General features: G+C 34.7%; 4 protein-coding genes and 4 long non-coding RNA genes across 8 annotated transcripts in view; 6 read left to right on the forward strand and 2 right to left on the reverse strand.

Annotated features, from left to right (window-relative positions):
* LOC104716365 (formamidase-like) overlaps positions 1-297 on the reverse strand; it is a 5,072-nt gene extending 4,775 nt beyond the window's left edge. Inside the window, exon 1 of the mRNA XM_019231235.1 lies at positions 134-297. Coding sequence (XP_019086780.1) covers positions 134-188 — 55 coding nt within the window. The 5' untranslated portion in view covers positions 189-297. The remainder of the gene's footprint in view (positions 1-133) is intronic.
* Positions 7-887, forward strand: LOC104716362. The gene is made up of 2 exons (XR_002033771.1): positions 7-201; positions 519-887. It is a non-coding gene; the product is annotated as an uncharacterized LOC104716362 (long non-coding RNA).
* Positions 3,320-4,600, forward strand: LOC104716367 (LOB domain-containing protein 39-like). The gene is made up of 2 exons (XM_010433748.2): positions 3,320-3,715; positions 3,855-4,600. Exons 1-2 carry the CDS (start codon positions 3,532-3,534, stop codon positions 4,397-4,399), a joined length of 729 nt encoding a protein of 242 aa, XP_010432050.1. The 5' UTR covers positions 3,320-3,531; the 3' UTR covers positions 4,400-4,600.
* On the forward strand, positions 5,671-6,212 carry LOC109126979. Its single transcript, XR_002033683.1, has 2 exons — positions 5,671-5,920; positions 6,006-6,212. It is a non-coding gene; the product is annotated as an uncharacterized LOC109126979 (long non-coding RNA).
* Positions 7,706-9,463, reverse strand: LOC104716368 (peroxidase 50-like). Its single transcript, XM_010433749.2, has 4 exons — positions 9,134-9,463; positions 8,835-9,035; positions 8,567-8,732; positions 7,706-8,284 (listed from the first exon to the last, which is right to left on the reverse strand). Exons 1-4 carry the CDS (start codon positions 9,347-9,349, stop codon positions 7,878-7,880), a joined length of 990 nt encoding a protein of 329 aa, XP_010432051.1. The 5' UTR covers positions 9,350-9,463; the 3' UTR covers positions 7,706-7,877.
* Positions 13,794-16,512, forward strand: LOC104716369 (ribonuclease III domain-containing protein RNC1, chloroplastic). Its single transcript, XM_010433750.2, has 5 exons — positions 13,794-14,693; positions 15,283-15,487; positions 15,585-15,785; positions 15,873-15,959; positions 16,056-16,512. Exons 1-5 carry the CDS (start codon positions 13,888-13,890, stop codon positions 16,371-16,373), a joined length of 1,617 nt encoding a protein of 538 aa, XP_010432052.1. The 5' UTR covers positions 13,794-13,887; the 3' UTR covers positions 16,374-16,512.
* Positions 16,766-17,895, forward strand: LOC109126981. The gene is made up of 4 exons (XR_002033684.1): positions 16,766-16,850; positions 16,936-17,057; positions 17,159-17,196; positions 17,514-17,895. It is a non-coding gene; the product is annotated as an uncharacterized LOC109126981 (long non-coding RNA).
* LOC109126990 lies at positions 18,431-21,093 on the forward strand. Its single transcript, XR_002033700.1, has 12 exons — positions 18,431-18,564; positions 18,650-18,728; positions 18,863-18,915; positions 18,999-19,059; positions 19,343-19,412; positions 19,539-19,603; positions 19,705-19,787; positions 19,870-19,951; positions 20,054-20,127; positions 20,210-20,262; positions 20,826-20,902; positions 21,018-21,093. It is a non-coding gene; the product is annotated as an uncharacterized LOC109126990 (long non-coding RNA).

Raw genomic sequence — 21,108 nt, forward strand, 5'->3', positions numbered from 1 at the left:
GCAGAGCCATTGTCTTTGACAACACCTCCCATAGCATCAATCATTTCCACCCTGAAAAACTCACCAGCCTTAACCTCTGCTACTGGTGGTATCTCAGGATGCCATCTATTATGCAGTGGCTGGTTCTGTTGCCATGGTTTCTTATTCAAATCCACCTTCACCACTACTCTTGGACTCGGTGGAGCCATCTCAATATGCAGGGTGAGCTGACTGAACACTATACTATTTTTCTATGTACCTCAACTTGTTCTCTGCTTTTTTTGTTAGTCCTTGTTTCCGTGAAAAGAGCGGGGTCATTGGTTTTTGCAGATTCCTTATCTATCCACAACAAAAGAGACAGTAAAAAAATTGCATCATTTCACCGTCTCGTAAGGACTTCTCTTTCTAAAACTGTGACTTTGTTTTTATCTTAACCAAGTGGATAGCATCATGAGATACATGTGTCCGTCTGTGTGTGTGGCAATGCATGGAAGTCAAAAAGTTGAGAATGACATTTTCGTGTCTTATACTGTGAACAGGAATCAGAGACTCTAAAACCTCAGGTGATCGGTGGAATCTCCGGGGAACCAACTGTTGTGGAGCGGCTAGTAGTCTTGCTTACATGGCTTCTTCTTCGTCTTCCTGAGGTCAAACATTAAAACATTCTTTGATCCGTACTTGCTCACTCTTGCTGGAACAGAGGAGATGCTGTGAATAAGCATCCGACAGATTTTGTCCACAAAAATCTAATCGAATCTTCCTTCATTTGACTTAAATTTTACCTTTTGTTTTTGTGTTGTTTCTTTTCTTTTGTGTGGTTGTGGCTTACACGCTTGGCGTCATCAAGATTTCCTTTTGGTGTCTACTATCATATTTTGTTTATTATTAGTCCTATTTTATAACTTTTATTATTAGCCCTACTCGCATCTAAAAATAGCATAGGAAAAGAAAAGAGAAAAAACAACTCCATGTTTTATAATTGATAAAAGACCACATATTTCTGGACCGGCTATAGTGCCAGTCAAGTTTTCCAATCCTAATCTAGTTTCAACATAAAGGATTGGATTAGTCTCTAAATTTATACGAAAAAATTATGATGGCTAGGCCAATAAAATATTGTAATTGTGACTGCATGTCATTCCAGCTGCTAGTTCAACTGTACGGAAGACAGAACTAAAAAGCTGTTTCGGATAAGTATGCAACGTCAGAACTCAGAAGCGACAGCAACAGTTGTAGAAAAATGTTATATTTTCATATTTGATTAATTGTAAAGCAGAAAGTTAAGATACACTTTCAGATTTTCTTCCTGACAATTAAAAAAAAAACAACTTATACATGTTAATTCAATTTGGTACAATTACAAAAATGTAGTCTTACGAGAGTGTACGCGTATGCGACATAGAATTTATCCTATTAGTAAGTGATTTCAAATGGTTATTTTGGGTTGAATTACATGTTTGAAAGAAATATATACAAAGAATTTGTACAGATCAATTTTAACAATTAAAATCTATTTGTGTGTTTCACGCTGCTGGTTACTATTAAAATTGTCAACCAAATACTTTGAACCAGTGTCTGTCACCACTCCGTTAAATGTAATACTTTAAGGAGTAGTTTGAGACCTATTCCGACAGAGTGTGGAAGATGATGTGAGCTAAAAATTTATCCAATTAGGTCAGATGTTTTGAAAATTCGCCCCTGAGAAAGTTGCATAAGCATAGCACTTTGTCATTTGTATTTTCTCTACGCCGCAGATATATATGATTTTTTTAAATAAAAGATAATGTAGTACGAGAGAGAGAGAGAGGGACATACGCATAGAGAAGAACCTTTGAATAAGGCGAAGGGCCAATAACGGCTTTTGTAGTTCCAAGAGATTGCAAATACTTATGTTGTGTCGTAGGGATGTAGAGTCAAAGAGTCAATACTCAATAAATTAATAAATTAAGAGTCTTTTGTACAAAATATACATATGGAGACACATGCGTCTGTGCGAAGACGACGAGGTCATGACTCATGAACACCACGATTCTCATTACTTCTTCTCTTTCAAAATATAAAATATTTTAGTTAAAATATACATATTAAAAAATAATTATTTTTATAAAATTTAACCAATTATAAACAACATTATATAATATAAAATATAAAATTAATTAAAAAGTTGCATACAAAGTAAACATCCTTGAAACAATAATACTTTTCTAAATCTATATTATGAAAGAGAATAATATTTATTATTGATAACAGTTTATATTTCCATATTTATTATTGATAACAGTTTATATTTCCAAAATGATTGGAGAAATGAAGCTCACATATATAAACGTCGCAAACAATTTTTTTCTTTTTGTAATCCTCATACGACTTCTATGATTGTAATCATAACGCCTCCATTAATCATGAGATAAACATATAAATGAAGAACAAATTCCGTGTAGAATTGTTATTCATATAGTATTCGGATGATCTTGTTTTTGTGTCTTCTAGCTACAGGTAGAGAATACTAGAAGAAGATGTGGCAAGATACCCACAGCACTTGGTCCTCTCTTTTTATTTTTTAAGTTTCTTTTAACACTTTGTCCTCTTATGATCATTTGCTTATAATTAATTTCAGTATCTTTTTGTATCGACAATGCCCTCCAAATGATTAAACCCTAAAACTATAGAAATGTGATTCATTAACCACCAAACCCATCGCATCATCAAGTAAACATACAATAACTACCAATGAACTCACTATCATGTTTTTCTATTACCTAAAACAATTCCCATAACAATACAAACCACTTGAGCCAATAATATCCCCTAATCCACGTGCACCCCATCGTCTCCTGACGTAAGATTTGTCTATATTCTTATCAAATTAGATTAGTATTCTTTTATAGTACTTGTACTTATTGAATCAAATAAAGAATTAAAAAAAAAAGTAATAATGATAGAAAGAGGAGTCTGAGTCAGCGACAAGTGTTCGCGGAGAAACGGAAACGCGCTCTCTCTCTTCGTCCAATGCCAATACCTTTGGAATCCCTCCCAAACGCTGTCCTTTCTGTCTTTTTTTACATTCTAAAAAACCATGAAACAAATAGTAGTAATTAACTAGTAGTAGTACTATTCTAATTTATTAACGCATTTAGCATTAGTAAATCGTAATGTTTCTACCCTAAGCGGCTAAATCCCAAACTTTTATGAGTTTCTATCTCTCGTTCCCATAAGTTTTCAGGTAAATAACTCTAATAATATTATGTCTTGTACAAAGGTTTTTATTAGAATAATGAAAAGGAAAGGACAAAGGAATAAAAAAGAAACACAAGTTGGCACACTCTCTTTTATTATTCACTCGCCTCTATAAATCCAATATCTATCCTCTCTCTTCTTCTTAAAACTTGTTTAATTCTTTCCTCTTTCTCTTCATCTATAGCAGTACCTGTTTCCTTGCTCCCAAATCCGAAATAAATCCACACTTATCAGTTTTGCGTTTCCCATAATATTGGATAGATCTTCTTCTCATATGCGATAATAAGTTTTTAAAAAATTTGGGAAAGAAAAAAAATGAGTTGCAATGGATGTAGAGTTCTTCGAAAAGGTTGTAGTGAAACATGCATCCTTCGCCCTTGTCTCCAATGGATCGAATCCGCCGAGTCACAAGGTCACGCCACTGTCTTCGTTGCTAAATTCTTTGGCCGTGCCGGTCTCATGTCTTTCATCTCTGCCGTACCCGAACTACAACGTCCTGGTACATCATCTTACTCACGCTCACTTTCTATATTGTGTTCCACTATTACAAAACCATTCATTAGGTTAAAAGACTTTAAACACTTCCCGATCTAAAGATGAAACTGATTTTTCTTTTTGCTTGCTTTTTGTCTGTTCAGCTTTGTTTCAGTCGTTGTTGTTTGAAGCGTGTGGGAGAACGGTGAATCCGGTTAACGGAGCGGTTGGTATGTTATGGACCGGAAACTGGCACGTGTGCCAAGCGGCGGTTGAGACTGTTCTTCGCGGCGGGACTTTACGACCGATCTCAGATCTTCTTGAATCTCCGTCGTTGATGATCTCCTCCGATGAGTCTTCAGTGATTTTTCACCGAGACGTTTCAAGAAACGAAAACCACCACCGCCGCTTCTCCACCTCCGGATCTAAGTCGGAGATGAAAGACTCTCCGGTTTATAGGAAACGTGTGAAGTCCGATTCGGATCTGGATTTCCAAGTGAACCACCAAGGTTTAGCCCTAACCGCTTCGGCTGTACCGGTTCCCTTTATTCCTCCGCCGCTGTTTTGTAAGACGGTTAACGGTGATCGTCCGGGAAGTCCATCGGAGGAGTCAGTAACGACGTCGTGTTGGGAAAATGGTATGAGAGGAGATAATAATAAATACAAAAGGAACAAAGGAGATAAAAAGTTATTAAACCTTTTTGTTTAAAACCGACGACGCAAAAACACTTACGATTTTGAGGCTCTTTTTTAGGGTTTTGTTTTGGGTTTGTCAGTGGAATGAATATTTTACTAGTCGCATTGCTATTGGCTAACTAATAATTTCTCTATCGAGAAATATCTAAATTTTTGGGATATATGTTTTGCCGTTGAGAAATAAATACAGTCTGTGGAGAATTGTTTGCTTACACATCAAAAATTGGATTGTGTAGGATATTCATGTTTTTTTTACCAACTTTAACTGTTTAATTTTTGTATGATGAAATCAAAAAAAATATTGATAAAACTCTTTTTATTTTTATTTGCATTTACAAATAACACACGGCAGCAAAAATAATAAAATTTTGTAATTAGTTGCAACCAAAAAAGGAAAAAAGTTGATAAATTAAGTTCAGAGGGATCCGACATTGCAGGTGACATTAATATAAAATTGGCTTATGACTGATTTACATTATACGACCGAAATTTGATCTTCATGGATAAGACAGCTTTTGGATAATGCAAATACCCACTTCTTTTCATCATTTTAGGGATTATTAGTTTTAGATTTGAATAAAGTTTTGAAAACTTTAAATATTATATATAATATGTTGTTATTAAATCAAGATTTTGTTAAATCTGTTAAAATTTAGTGTTATTAATTTGTGATTTGTAAAAAGTCATTTAAAATTATAACAAATTTGGTGATTGAACTTTAACAAACCTTTTATAAAGTCAATAAAAGTTTTGTTTTATTCAATTAAAACAAAAGAATCAGGATTGTTAATGAATTCAATTATTGTGTTATTTATTTGTTCATGATTTTATATATTTTGTTCACAAAATAAAGCCATGCAAAGTATCACAAAAATATAGAGATTGTTCGGAACATTTTACAAAATTTTTAAAATTAAACAACAAAATTATAGAAAACTTTTTAGCAATTCTTAAAATTCTTTTACTTATTCATTTTTGATGATTTTATCCAAGTCTTCGAAATTCTTTATAAATTTGAATCTAATAACACGCTTTAGTGAATAGAGACACAAAAAGAGACTACTTGTTAGAAATGGTTCGATATAATATAGACTTTGATTAATAAAATTTGAGGTTGTTCAAAAAAAAAATGGTAAAATTTGAGAATAAATAAAGATAAAAGAGGAAAATGAATAGAAGTGAGGGTAAAAATAATATTTTGATTATTATTATTATAAAGGGTAATTACGAATCCATATATGTTAAGATTATAGCCTAGTCAACATAATAAATACCATCAGATCTCCTACTAGTATATATCACCAGATCTTCTATACATGAAATTCATTGTTATATCTTGTCATTTAAGTAAAATCAAAAATTATAGGGAAATTGCATATACGAAGGAGTATATATATTACTTTAAGTGTTAAGAACTGTTCAAACATATTTCTTTCACAACCGCAAAATAAACAAAACACTAATACAAAAATGGCTTCATCATGCAAAACTTTATTTTTTGTGTTCTTGTGTGTGGCTGTTTTCTTATACCCAAGTATGTAACAAACTTTTTTTCTTAAAAAAACAAAATTTTATGATATGCTTATATGTTTTTGAATTTATTATTTCAAATATTACAGAAACTGCAGAGGCTGACGAATCACAGAGACATGGATTATTTGTCATTGGCTCTTGCTCGAAAATTTCAGACTGTAACAAAAAATGCATCGAAATGCAATTTGCAAGCGGGAGATGTCTGAAAGTGACCCCCCAAGCCACTGATTTATCATGCTGTTGTGATCTATAATAAAGCTATCAAAATAAAATGTTGAGTCTTTAAAATAATAGTAACAATAATTATTATTATTATATTATTTTTTTTACTGGGATAAAATAACGATATTATCTTGAAATAACTTATTTCATTTGATGCAAATTATAACGATGTGTAAGTTAATCATGAATGCATACACAAACTCCATGGACCATGGTTACTCACACAAACGAGTATGTTTTCATAGTTTTCAATATGAGTGGAAGTGCAAATACGATGTGACGGATAAGAAAGAAAGCAAGGGACTCGATTATCACACAATAGTTGGGCTTGGCCTGATTCAATTGACCATTTATTTATTGAACTATTCAAACGACTTTGTTTTATAATATTAGGCTTAAAGCTATGTTTTTTATTTTCATTATAAAGGGAAACACTTCTCAACATTGTGCAATACGAACAGAGAAACCTAGCTAATTACTCTTGATTTGAAAAGATCTGTATCTTGCTCATTCATGATGAATTGGAAAAAAGGACAGTTGATGCTTAGAACAATTGCAAATTGTGAAATACTTGATGGAATGAATTGAAAAATTGCATAAGTAGTGTTCATATTCGTTTGCATCTTTCTACTGTAGCAAGTATCACTCGACAAACCGGTTAAATTAGTTGTTCAAATTACGAGTAAATGGAAAATATTGTTTTAACCCATTGGAAAGACTAATCATGTTGGACGGTTCTTTAATAACAATTGGAAAGTTGTGGAAAGGGAGAGAAGAAGACACGTGGCCAATTCGGACCACACATTAAAATCAAACGGTGCGCTGTACACCGGCGATCGAAAACGAACGTTGAGAAGATATCAGAGAGAGAAATATTTTTTTTTACGCTTTTTTTTTTTTTAATTACATTATAGATATTATGGGTTTTAGGGCCCAGCCCAAGTTACATATTTTCTCATCTTTTAGTTAAAGGTGTTGCAACGGCGATGAATATATCCGTTGCTGACCGTTTTCACGCCGACCCTTCCCAACTTAATCATTGAGCTTGCGATAAGTTAATATATACAATTCTTTTGTTTACTAGTAAGTGTGTTACCTGTCTTGTCTAGTAAATTATACAATTTTTGTTTTTTTTGGAACGCATGCATGTCTTTAATGTGGGATATTGTGATTCTTCAAGAACTTAAAGGTCGCCAACATTTAAGAATTCATATTATTAAAATGTGAAGCACAATTATCAAATGCTTAACTTAGTTTTCAGAACACTTGTAACGACCGAAACAAAGACACAGTCAAAATATCATTGAATCTGAAAACAATAATGAAGTGTAGGGTGGTGTACTAGCTATGGTATATTTTAGAATATTTTTACAAAACATCAAGTTAAAAAATATTTTTTACCACGTAAAATCCACCACAAAATATTGTAATAAAACAAAATATCGAAATTGTATACTGGGGCTAGGACTGGGCCTGGGCCTTGTATGCCAGAAAAATATACAAAAACGTTGAAACTAAAACCCATGATGTCTTGTGGCAGAAATAACCTATCTGAAAGCCTAAATTACGACTAATCATGTATAAATTTATTCTCACTTTAATATTACAATTTAGGTTTTGCGGTAAATTGAAACCCAAAACCGAGATTTATTACAATTTAGCTGAACAAGCTTAGTCAGACCCATCCTATCCCCAAATACAACTGTAAACAAAATCTAGAGACAGATATATTTAAATCAATTGAAAGCTCCACAATCACGACGGATATTACCATTATTACCGGTTTTAACACCAACACGACCGAGCTTGATCATTGAGTTAACAAAAGCTTGGTTAAACAGCTGTGCATTACTAGCCCATAAGTCAACGGTTGGCTTTGACCGACGATCGGTGAATAAGTCTTGATCAGACGTGAACAACCCTTTCCCTTGCTGCAAGTTCTTGTAGTAAACGTTGTCGAATTGTCTTGGTGTTGTTGGATCCATGTTTATAGCCACTCTTGGATCTATGTTTTGAGGACACGACGCTTTTAGCTCTGTCACGTAGGCTTTGTTAACTGTGGGATCCACTTTAGTAGTCTTGTTGAAACTGTATATCCGATTGAACACTTTGGTGCAATGCGCGAATCCTAATGTGTGCGCCCCTGTTTTTTTAAGATCGAAAACCAACTTCAAAATTAGTACCGGAACATGCTAAACCGAAACCAAATTAAGTAACCAAAAACCTGAAAAACCTACTAATGTTACATACTTACATTAGATTAGTGGGGGGTATCTAGAACTCGTGTCTACTTCGATGAGAAAATTATCATACGGATCGAATTACCACATCAAGCTAAACCGAAATATTTCCAATTTTAAGTCACTACTACCAAGTTCGATCCGAATGATACTATTCTTTGATCGAGAAGTAATTCAACACTTACCGGAGAGAGCGATCATGTCGTTAAGGCTAAGGCCGTTTTTGGCGAATAGCGAAGTGAGTTGGTTGACATTATCCGTCGGATGTGGCAACTTCCCTCCGACGCTTGCTGCCGTGGAAGATAGTCCATCTAGCCTTCCCAATTCCACGTCATATTTTGGTCCACCCGCCTATATATAATGAATTTTATATAATAACTTACAAGTTACAATAATGTTTTAATTTAACAAACCATGATACTGTATTATATAAAATAAGAATGAGTTACTAACAAGATTAACGACGTCACGAGTGGCCATCGTGAGAATATCAGCGCAAGAAACTTTGTTACGACAATTTGCGACGGCATCGAGAGCTTCTTTAGCTTTAATGACGGTGTCGAATCCATCTCCGGCCAACGATAAATTTTCCTCGTGATCCTTCTCCGCCTTATTATTATTTGTCGACGCTATCATCACCGATGCATCACACCCCTATGATATTAGCCAATCAATTTATCCATAAATTACACAAAAAATAATGAAATAATTTCACGCAAGCAAATAAAATGATCAATAAAAAAACGTTTTACGTTGACGAAACAATCATGGAAATAAAGGCGTAGAGTGGCGGGAATGGTGGTGAAAGTTTGCTGGACTTTTTTCTGAACGGCGTTTCTGACGATTTGTTCGACGTTAGGGCAACTTCCGGCGTAGAAGTTGCGCCGGAGTTGAGCGGAGGCGAGGTTAAGAACGAGAAAAAGAGAGATAAGAAGTAACAAGAGACTCGTTCTGTTCACCGCAGCCATGTTTTTTTACAAAAAAAATATTTTTATTCTTAATTAATATGTATATACATGAATAAAGTGAGAGGGATCTTCATATATAGGCTTTAGTGTGGTGCGCACAAGTAGCGCCGGCCAGCTTGCATTCATTTCATTTAAATGAAAAAGACTAAATACTTTCTAAGTTTGGCATCATTTGATGGTTTTTTTACGACTGATTTCTAAGTATTTTTTTTTTGTTTGGTTATATTCAAATATTTGATTTGTATTTGAATGTAAGACCTTTGCAATGTAATTATTTGTTGTATTTTAACGATATTTTTAAATGAATTGATCCGTTTGTTGTAAATATCGTTCTATATATTAAATGTTTCTATCAATGTTGTGTGCGATATGATCACAAGAATAATCTATATGAGGGAATAGAGAGTGGTGGGGATTGAGAGGGATATAAGTTGATAACGATGCTTCACTTGTCATTCCGAATAATTGTGTTATGGCCACCGTGAATCTTTCTGATATCTCAACTACTACTTCTGACTATTATACTTTTTCCGGTCATGTATTAGTTAAATAGTCTAATTAACTACGACAACCTTAATTCTAACAAGCAATCCCATAACCATAAGTGATCGATAGAAGAACGACATATATTCAAGTTTCATATATATCTTTTGATTCACCTACCATTCAGTTTTACAAAATTCCAATGTGTGACAAGCTATTTCATCAAAAAAAAAAAAANAAAAAAAAAAAAAAATCTCATTTTATTAACAAAAAGGTAACATTTTACCATTTACAGGTTAAGTTATTAATTTGTTCCGCACATCTTTTTCTTTTTATTTACAAAAAACTGATCTTGATCATCGATCAAACTCTTTATTTTCAATAGATATATCTTTATGAACACTGATTAGGTTTTATTTAGATCTTGTTAGTCACCAAGTTAAAAACATACTTTACGAGAATTGTTGTAAAACAATAATATGCCTTAAAAAAACTCGACCTATACTACTACTGCCTTGAAATATACAATACCACTAAACTAAAGCAATTTAATTCTTTACTACAAATCTACAAAATAAATGCTACAAATGATGTAGGGCTGTTTTACGTTGTTTCAGAAGCTAATGGTTTAAAATAATATAGATGAAAAGGTTAATTTATTTATTTATTTTATTTTTATCTATGGTTATTGATATTAACTTTAGTTGAGGTTTAAAAAAGGGAGAAACAAGAGCTTTAGTTGACGTTGACGAGGATAATTATTCTTCAAAACAGTCATTCAAAAAAGAGCTACTACTTACTGCATATGCATGCAAGTAAAGGCAATCACGCTTCTTTCTGTTATTTGTCATTTATTTTATATTTCTTTTTTTTTTTGCTCGAATATTTTATATTTCTTTAATTTCCTAATGAAAGCTATTCGTTATCTTATCGATCGAGAAAACATGAAAAGTTATCTAATCGATTGTGATTTGATTAAAAGGATCTAAATTTTATTCATTGATTTATTTTCACATGCAAAACAAATGGTTGAATTGTCTTCCACGAATATTCCTTTAACCCAACAGAAAAAAAAAAAACAAGTAATCACACATGCATACAAAAGAAGAAGGAACAGATCAGAAGACAACAACAATAAAAAATAACAAAAGATCTATATATAATATATAGTTACGTTGTGGAAAGATCTGTTTTGAATATAATGTTCATTCTGGATATATAGGGTTAAACAAGTCAGGCCATAATTAGCTAATTATTTAATTTTTTCAAAGCTTTATTTATATGTTGCCAAAAAAAAAGCTTTATTTATATGTGCGTAGCGTTCTTCTGCTAAAAGGCCCGCATCAAAGGAAAAAAAAGACATGCACGTTGTCTTTAAATAATTAATCTACATGTAGTGTCGTCGTACAAAACATTATTAAATATACTATAGCCAAAAACAATATGTTTTGTTATGCTTCTATATAAGAGTCAAGTCAATATCAGGATTATGATTTCTCATTGTAGTACATAAATATCGTTTAGTCTTTAAAATGCATCTTGCCATTAATAAGTTATTAATAATAACTAACATAGCGAAGATTTTGATCGATCTTGGATAACTCGCGAGTGTAATTGTATAAGCTTTTTTCGTCACGTCAACGACAACGAGTATACTTGTATAATTATAGTCTTTACGTTACTTCCTTAATTTCATCGCATTTTTTATATATCTAGGATAACTGTTGATATTTGTTGGTGACTTATTTAAATTTTAGTTTCATTGATTAATTATAGCCGTGCTTATGATATATGATGAGAGTTATAACGCTAATAATTTACTTAGCTATTGATAGAAAGAGAGCATCTCATTTCCAGTATTTTTCTTTTGTGTACAATATACAAAAATCTGTCACAAATTAGATCTAGATTCAATTTATTAAAAATACAAAGGGCTTTCCAAAAAAATATTCGATGAAGTGTTTCTTTGTAGGATAGAAAAATAGAAACACACGTAGTCATGTATACGTCTTCTAGTGTCTAACCTAGAGCATGAAAATGCGCATAAATACAATGGTTGTATTAAATAATTCATATGGTTGTTAAAAAGACCAAAATAGGATGGCTCGTACGTACGTCTTCTAGTTTTTTTTTTTTGACAGGCGGGAGTATATATATATATTTTTTTTCTATACAAAATCGGATTTATCATGTGCCACGTGATTGAGAGAAAAAGAGACATACACAAAAGGAATCTTTTTTTCCTCCAAAGTGTAATATTTTTAAAAATAAAATATCACAGATTACATATTATTGTCAAATAAAATATTTCTACTCTATTGTCAATTTGTCATGATTACATACTATTACATATTCCCTATAATACAAAGGTGCAAAAAATCGTTTTTTGGTCATCTAAAATTTTATTAATAAGCTTGGTTTCTCACCAAAGTAAATTACAACAACGAGAATACAAAACTCAAACGAGAACAACATATGCTGACGGATTACAATAATATCCCCAAAGTTATTAGCTCACAAGAGAGAAACAAAGCCCCAAAAGAAAGGAATTAGATTACAAACAAACGATAATACATGAAGAAGAAAAGGAACTAAGTTCTATATTGAACAAAGGAATGAGAGATTCCAACAAAGCTTCCCTATAAAACCTGTAAATGACAAGAGCACTAGAAGACCAGATAACCTCACACCGAAGACTACTAGAAAGCAAAACAACAGAGAAGAAGCAGGAACCCGACACGACCAGAGACACAAATACAACTTCCAGCACACCTCAACAGCCGATTAGAGAGAAATAAAAACACTAGGGACAAGGCCAAAGCCTTAAAATCGACTGGAGACAGACCACACAAGATCAACTATTTTTACACGCGGACACTCGTCGAGCCAACTTCAGCCACCTACAGACTTAAAACTGACGACGTCCTCGCAAGAGAAGAAGTAGAGAACGATTCCACTGCTTCGACTAATACCTAACTCTAAAACTTCCAAAAGGAAACTCGGCGGAAGGCTAGTAGGTGACTTAGCAACAAAATACCATCCAAATGGCTCACACCAAGAACGGACCTAAAGCAAAAACTAATCTCAAAACAGCAAGAGGACTCTAAGAAGAGGTAGAGCGAAATTCCAGATTCAAAACCTCATACATATCAACAACCGAAAATAAATGACTAAGAACTGAATCAACAAAGATAACTAGAGCCACCACCAAGCAAACTGGGGATATACCAAACGAGTTTGACTTGATGAGAATGTAGCCAAGGTTAAACCTAAATACTTTCTAAACAAAAAGACCTAGGGCAGCACTATCAGGACAGAAGAATACAAATGCCAAATGTTACAGGAGAGGAGGCAAAAACATCTCGGCTGCAGTAGAAACCAACAACTCGTCCATCACCGTAAACGACCAAGGCCAAGAAGAACCAGATCTGAAATTTCGCTCAATAAAGCCATTGACGAGACAGGGCAAATCGCGGTTGACCATCATAAACCAAAAAGAGACGACGCTCAGGGGAAATCTCGCCGAAATTGGAGAAGATCCGAGTTTGAAGCCGTTCCGAAACCTTTGAAACTATCACCGGTGAAAGGCTCGGAAAGACTCATAATCAGCTAGATCTGAAGAAAGCACACAAGGTGCAAAAAAATCGTTCATAAATCAGTTTTCACTTTTCAGCTTCTTCCAAATTAAAGTTACTCTGCAATCTGCATGCTATAGATAAAGTATCCAATGTGACAGAGGAGATCCCAAAAAAAAAAAAAGGAATTGATTTTAAATATAAACAAATATAAATCCACTTTCGGATTTCCTACTGATCACTTACTTCATCCTACTAAACACAGACTCCGTGTCTCATGGGTCTTGCTTTTTATTATTGGGCATTTTAATGGGCTTTATGGGCCTCAAACCTCGATCCAAGAAAAAAAAATCTCCCCGCCACGACCTTATCCATGGAAGAACTCTGCAATCTTCGTTTGCCATTGCCAAAATCCTTCGTACTGCTACTGCAAAATCGCGTCTTTTGCGCGAGCAGAAGTGTTCTCAACTCGAAAATTTGATGGAGCTTTGTTCTTCATCTTCATCATCTTCTCTCCTTCGCATTTGTTCATCTTCAGCACCTGAAATCTCATTCTCTTCTTCAATTTCACACTTCCCATCTAAAACCCAACTAAACCTCACAAAACCCAGATTCCAGAATCTCCGGATTTGCGCTTCCGTGACGGCGGAGACTCATCAAGGTCTCCCACGAGACAGTCCTCAGCGTCTTCTCAAGGAGCTAGCTCAGCGTAAAACAGCGACAGGACCGAAGAAGAAAGTTCCACCGAAACGATTCATCTTAAGGCCACCATTAGACGACAAGAAATTAGCTGAGAGATTCCTCAATAGTCCACAATTGTCACTAAAGTCGTTTCCTTTACTCAGCTCTTGTCTCCCATCTTCAAAGCTTAACAACGCTGATAAAACATGGATCGATGAGTATCTTCTTGAAGTCAAACAAGCGTTAGGGTATTCTCTGGAGCCTTCGGAGAGCTTAGGAGATGATAACCCTGCGAAACATTTCGATACGTTGCTGTATCTTGCTTTCCAGCATCCGTCGTGTGACAGGGCACGTGCGCGGCATGTGAAGAATGGGCACTCGAGGCTTTGGTTTCTGGGTCAGTATGTGCTTGAGCTTGCTATTACTGAGTTTTTCTTGCAGAGGTATCCGAGGGAATCTCCAGGGCCTATGAGGGAGAGAGTGTTTGCTTTGATTGGGAAGAGGTATCTACCAAAGTGGGTTAAAGCTGCGAGCTTGCAAAATCTCATCTTTCCTTATGATGATATGGATAAGTTGATTAGAAAAGAGCGTGAGCCTCCGGTTAAGTAAGTTTCTCTCTTCTTTCTTTCTTTCTTTCTTTCTTTCTCATTGCCTCTGCTTTGGATGATGATGATGGTTTCAGTTGAGTTATTCCACTGTTTCGTTGCTTTGAGCTGAGACTTTAGCTTCAATGTGTTAAAATTGTGATATATGTAGTAGGAGGAACTAGTATATGATCTCAATCCTCTCAAGAACTTGTTTTGGATATTAGTTTCTGTGTTTTAAAAAGCCTAAGTCCTCACCATGAGTTTGATATCTTAGTTGTTGTGCCATTGCCAGCTTTAACTTTATATAAGTTAACCCTTCAAAGGTGACTTAAACTAGTTCTTGATGTAGTTAGCTGATCTGTGCTTATCTGTTTGTAGTGTTTCATCATTGGTATAAGCATTTAGTTATTTGTAGTCTAAATATGATAAACCGAAGTTCCAACAATTCGATTCCAATGGCTGTATGATAGCTGGTACTTATATATATCTAGCTCAGGCTTACCATTTGATTATATTAATGTCTGAAAACTCGATGAATCTGAGCATCCCAATATCTCATAAATGTCATGTACTTATCCCTGTTAATTTGGTTTGTTCTTCTGGGTAGATCTGTGTTCTGGGCTTTGTTTGGTGCCATCTATCTATGCTATGGGATGCCAGAAGTGTACCGTGTACTTTTTGAGGTGTTTGGGATGGACCCAGATGCTGATGAATGTCAGCCTCGAAGCAGGAGACAGCTCGAGGATGTAGATTATGTTTCTGTTGAATTTGAAGGCAAAAAGCTAGCTTGGCAAGATATTGCTACTTACAGGGTAATAATATAGAGGAACAAGCTACAAAACCACAGTTAACTTCTTTGCTTTATTGAAGAAGATTGATTCCTTTATATTTTGTTTTCTGTTTCTTCAGCCTCCTGAAGATGCTTTATTCGCACACCCGAGACTATTCAGAGCGTGTGTTCCTCCGGGAATGCATCGTTTCAGAGGGAACATATGGGATTTTGACAGCAAACCCAAAGTTATGCAGACCCTTGGATACCCTTTACCGATGAATGATAGAATCAAGGAGATAACCGAAGCAAGAAACATCGAACTTGGACTCGGTTTACAGGTACAAAAAGCGGCTACTCCTGGCTTTTGTCATGCATTATATTACTTCCCTTCTCTAACCCTTTTTCACTTACCTGAAATCACACAGCTCTGCTTCTTGCATCCTTCAAAACACAAGTTTGAACACCCGCGGTTTTGTTTTGAGCGGCTAGAATACGTAGGACAGAAGATACAGGTGAGAATGAAGATCTCTCATCTAAAAAGATTCAAAAGAATGTTTCCTTTTTTTGTTGTTGTTTAACCTGGTTTTTTTCGTTATGGGATCATGCAGGATATAGCAATGGCAGAACGATTGTTAATGAAGCACTTGGACGCACCAGGGAAGTGGTTGCAAGAGAAGCATCGACGTCTATTAATGAACAAATTCTGTGGCCGGTATCTTAGAGAAAAACGTCTTCACAACTTTATAATATACTCAGAGGAGGTTCATGATCGGTATGAACATAACCGGAGACTAAGAAACCCGGCAACAACCGCTGTTCAACAAGCCATTCATGGTCTTGCCTATACCATCTATGGAAAACCTGATGTCCGGAGGCTCATGTTTGAGGTTTTCGACTTCGAACAAATCCAACCTAAAGCTGTCTGAAAACCAAAGTCCCTATCTCATTTGTCTTGATGTCTGTTAGTTTGCTTCGTGGATTTTATTTCTGTAGTTAAAACTTATGTACCTTTGGAACTTTTTATAAGGCTTCAAACATAAGATGATACCAAACTCTTTTTCTTTATACTTTATGCAGAACCTAACATCAGACATGAAAGTATAGATAGGCACAAGCTTTTTTCATGTTACTACTAAAGTAGACATAAACTTAGGGTGTTTGGCCTTTGCCTGAATGATTCACATTGGTAGCAAAAAATTTGATGATTTTTATTTTGGTATTTCTCTTTAGCTCCAGAAGCTTCTTATCGACAACAGTCTTCCTGATAATATGTATGCCACAATTACTCATTTTCTGTCTTATCATCGATTCAATTTTACTTTCTCGATGTTTGTAACATTACTCTGCTTTGTTTTGTTGTTGCAGGTCTCCGTCTGATTGTGGAAACCAATCATTTGTTCAAGGTGCTGCATACTATCTTTGATTGAAACTTTATCTTAGTATATGTCCTGTGAATAATGTTTTTCTGATGATGATTTCATTTTGCAGCTTGCTTGATTTTCAGGCAGTGAGTAGATGTAACAATACTTGGGATCAAATTTCAGGGAATTGATTACTTGAAGTATGACAACTGCAACTCAGTCTTCTGTCTCCAATACTTAATTCCTTTTGTAAGCGATTACGATGTGTTATTATGCCACAACTAAGTCTTGTGTCTAATGGTCGATAAAATTTTGTTGGTAACATAACTCACTTTGTTTTGTCGTTGCAGGTGTCAGTCTGATTTTGGCAACCAATTTTTTGTTTAAGGTGCACCATATATTCCTTTTGTTTGATCTTGTTATTATGTTCTTGATCTGTATGCCAAAACTACTCATCTTCTGTCGTATCATCGATTCAGTTTTACTTACTTTTGATATGTTTGTTTGTAACATAACTCTGCTTAGTTTTGTCTTTCTCGTTCTGTAGTGGATATTTAAGTATGACGTCGCATGGTAACATGTATTTATTTTGGAGAGCCAAGGGGAATGGGCTGATGAAAATAATACTGCTAATACTAAATTTTTTGAGCAATATGAAACTTAAATGATTATAGCAATGTGATCTCTTTTGGTCTTATGTGACAGATCCTTGAGAAAGATCCTTTCCATTTGAAGTGTACCTTGGGTACAATTTGGTCGCTGCCATGGAACTTGGCAAATCAAATGAGCTCTATCTAATTAATGGCGTGCAATTTGGTGAAAGACTACTACCCTTCAAAGTACGTGTTAAAATAATTTTACCTTCAAATTAAGTGTTAAAATAAATTATCTCAAGCTATATTGCCAATTATAGTTGTTCCTATGATTTTATCCCAATCCTAGTTAGGATATATATAGTTAACCTGTTTTGAAGTTGAGCTTGTCAAGACCATGAATCAACTTCAAGAGCATGTGTTTTTTGGTTGAATATGTTTTCTGTACTGTACTTGATCTCGTTGAACATGTCAAAATCGTTTTTGTGGTTGAGTATGTGATTTTTATGATTCCTTTTGAGTGATGCTCTGTCTGTTACTGTGGTATAAATGCTCATACGTGGTCTGATGTTGTTCGTGGTTTGCGGTGGGTTGTTACTACAATTGTATCAAAAGAATGACCAATATATACAAGAGGAAGAAGCCTAAATTAAATCAGGGGAAATTAGAAGATACCGGACGCTGGATGTATATAATTGGCGATGTTAATCTTTGAACATTCTCTCTTTTGATATTGACTTGGCAGACTGACTGCTTGCTTTTTTGGGTTTCACGTCCGGTTATGTGGGACGGTGTTAAAGGCCCATTAGTCGGCCCAACACATAATTAAATTGTTTATTTTATCACCTAATTGATTTCAAATTAAAAGTCTAAAATAAAATAGTAAGAAGGGAAATTAGGAAAAGGAAAAGACCAAATAGAAAAGGAAATATCAAATCCTAACCCTAATCATGACCGTCATAAACATTTATCTATAAATATAACGCTCTACACTTTGACTAGCATCACATCTTCTTTCCTTTTTTTTTTTGGTTCTTCGTTACTACGTCTCTCTGTGATTTGTTGTGTGGTGCCAGTGATGACCCGATGCGCGTCTCTCTGATTTCGTTTCTAATCCGATCATCTCCGTTCATTCTTCTTCTTCTTCTTCTTCTTCTTCTAGGGTTTTGGTCTCTCTCCCAATTTTTACATCTTTGTTTGTTCTGTTATTTTTCTTCTTTAACGATTCTGTTACTTTTGTTGATTTAGGTTTCTGGAGGATACTACGATTGATCGCTGATGGGCTTTGAATGATCGTTGTCACCCTAATTCATGTTATTCTTCTAGGGTTTGGTTTCTCAATCGCATCGGTTGTTGGTTCTGTTTTTTTCTTCTTCTAGGGTTTGGTTTCTAACTTGCATCGGTTGTTTTATATATATGTTCATGCTATTTACTTGTTGGTTGGCTCTTATGTTGTTTCAGGTTTTGGATGATGCGATCAGTTATGGCTTTTCTCTGTGCCAACATCTTCAGGGGTTTTGTTCTTTCTCTTAATTTACACTTTCTTTTACTTTTGTTCTTGTCGTTTTCGTTCTTACGTTTATTCTTCGTTTTGCAGGTGTTTTGGAATCAAATCTTTTATCCGATCATCATCGCTCTGTTTACTTAATTCTCCTACGGTTTGATTCCTAAATCTTCCTTTTACTTAGTCCCTCTGTTTTTGTAGATTGTGGTGGCATATGATTGATCACTGGTTATATAGAGCTTCTAAATTTTCACTTTTGGTTTCCTTAATTGAATTACATATTATTATTACTTACTTGTCGTTTTTGTTTAGTTGATTTAAATTTTGTGGAGTATGCTATGATTAATCGGTGATGCCTTTGATTCATTGTTTGTTGTCAAGCTTTGAATGGATGGTTTAAGAGGTTTTTTATCGGCTAACTTCTGTATCTTTTTCAGGACGAATTGAATGAATAGGATCAGTGTCTCTTGATGCTTGGTGATGCTAAAGATGTAATTGTCTATTATGGTAACGTCATAGGTTTTTTTCTCTTTTTAACTCTATTCCAATCTAGTATAACACTTCATTCTAGATGTACTATTATGTATAATAGCAGTTCATGTTAATGTTTACTTGTCTATTTTGTTATTTCAGGTTTTCGATGATGCTTTTAACAATCAGTGATGGCTTTGACTGATCATCCTCTAGCGTTCTCACGGGTTCCTTGCTCTAAACCCATCTCTTTTCTTTGTTTCTGAATTTGTACTTTGGTTCTGTGTTTTTTTTACCTTCTTCTAATTACATGTTAATAATTTTCCAGGTGAAAATATGGCATTGGAGACAACGCAGCAGATCACTACTCTCTCTCGGTTCCTAGTTTGCAGAATGCTAACTGTTACTAAGGTTTTTTCACACCCACAACCTTTTCTACTTGAATGATTCTCACATTAATTGGTTACGAAGACCTTGATGATTTTTAATTCAGATCCCAAATCATGAGAGGCTATAAAGATTTCTCTTAATGAGCTTCAGAAGCTTCTTATCGACAACAGTTTTCCTGATGATATGTATACCACAACCACTCATCTTCTGTTTTATCATCGATTCAAATTTACTTACTTTCTCGATGTTTGTTTGTAACATAACTCTGTTTTTTTTTGTCTTTGCAGGTCTCACTCTGATTTTGGAAACCAATTATTTGTTTAATTAGGTGGTGCTGCATACTTCAGATCTTCTATCTAGGGTTTGGTTTCTAACTTCAATTGCATCCGTTGTTTTATATATATGTTCATGCTATTTACTTGTTGGCTCTTATGTTGTTTCAGGTTTTGGATGATGCGATCAGTTATGGCTTTTCTCTGTGCCAACATCTTCAGGGGTTTTGGTCTCTCTCTCCCGATTTTTACATCTTCTTTGTTCTGTTATTTTTCTTCTTTAACGCTTCTCTTATTTTTGTTGATTTAGGTTTCTGGAGGATACTACGATTGATCGCTGATGGGCTTTGAATGATCGTTGTCACTCTAATTCATGTTATTCTTCTAGGGTTTTCGGTTTCTAAATTGCGTCGGTTGTTTTTTTTTTTTTTTTAATGTGTTCATGTGATTTACTTGTGTCGTTGTATTATTTCAGGTTTTGGATGAATCAGTGATGTCTTAGATGAAGAGTAAAGACTCTTCTCCTGGGCTACATCTTCAGGTAGTGTTCTTTCGCTTCTACGTGCTTGTTTTTTTTTACTAGGGTTTGGTTCGGTTCTTTTATATATGTTCATTCTATTTACTTGTTGGTTCTTATGTTCTTTCAGGTGTTGGATGATGCGATCAGTTATGGCTTTTCTCTGTGCCAACAACTGCAGGGGTTTTGTTCTTTCTCTTTACACTTTCTTCTACTTTTGTTTTTGTTTTCGTTTTTGTTCTTAATTACGTTTATTGCTTCTTCTTGCAGGTATTTCAGAAGCGAATTATGATAAAGATCATCCCGCGCGTATTAGTTCTTCTCCTTGATATGTCTTTAGGCCACAGGTTACTTGCTCTCAACGCATCTCTCGCACTGTCTGTTATTCTTCTTCTTAATAATGCGTCTCTGATTTTTCTTTTTGGTTCCCTGAGTAAGTTAAGTTTACTCTTCGTTTTGCAGGTGTTTTGGAATCAAATCTTTTATCCGATCATCATCGCTCTGTTTAGTGTTTACTTACTTCTCCTACGGTTTGATCTCTAAATCTTAATTT

This window comes from Camelina sativa, chromosome 10, assembly GCF_000633955.1.
Source record: "Camelina sativa cultivar DH55 chromosome 10, Cs, whole genome shotgun sequence".
NCBI classification, from domain to species: Eukaryota; Viridiplantae; Streptophyta; class Magnoliopsida; order Brassicales; family Brassicaceae; genus Camelina; species Camelina sativa.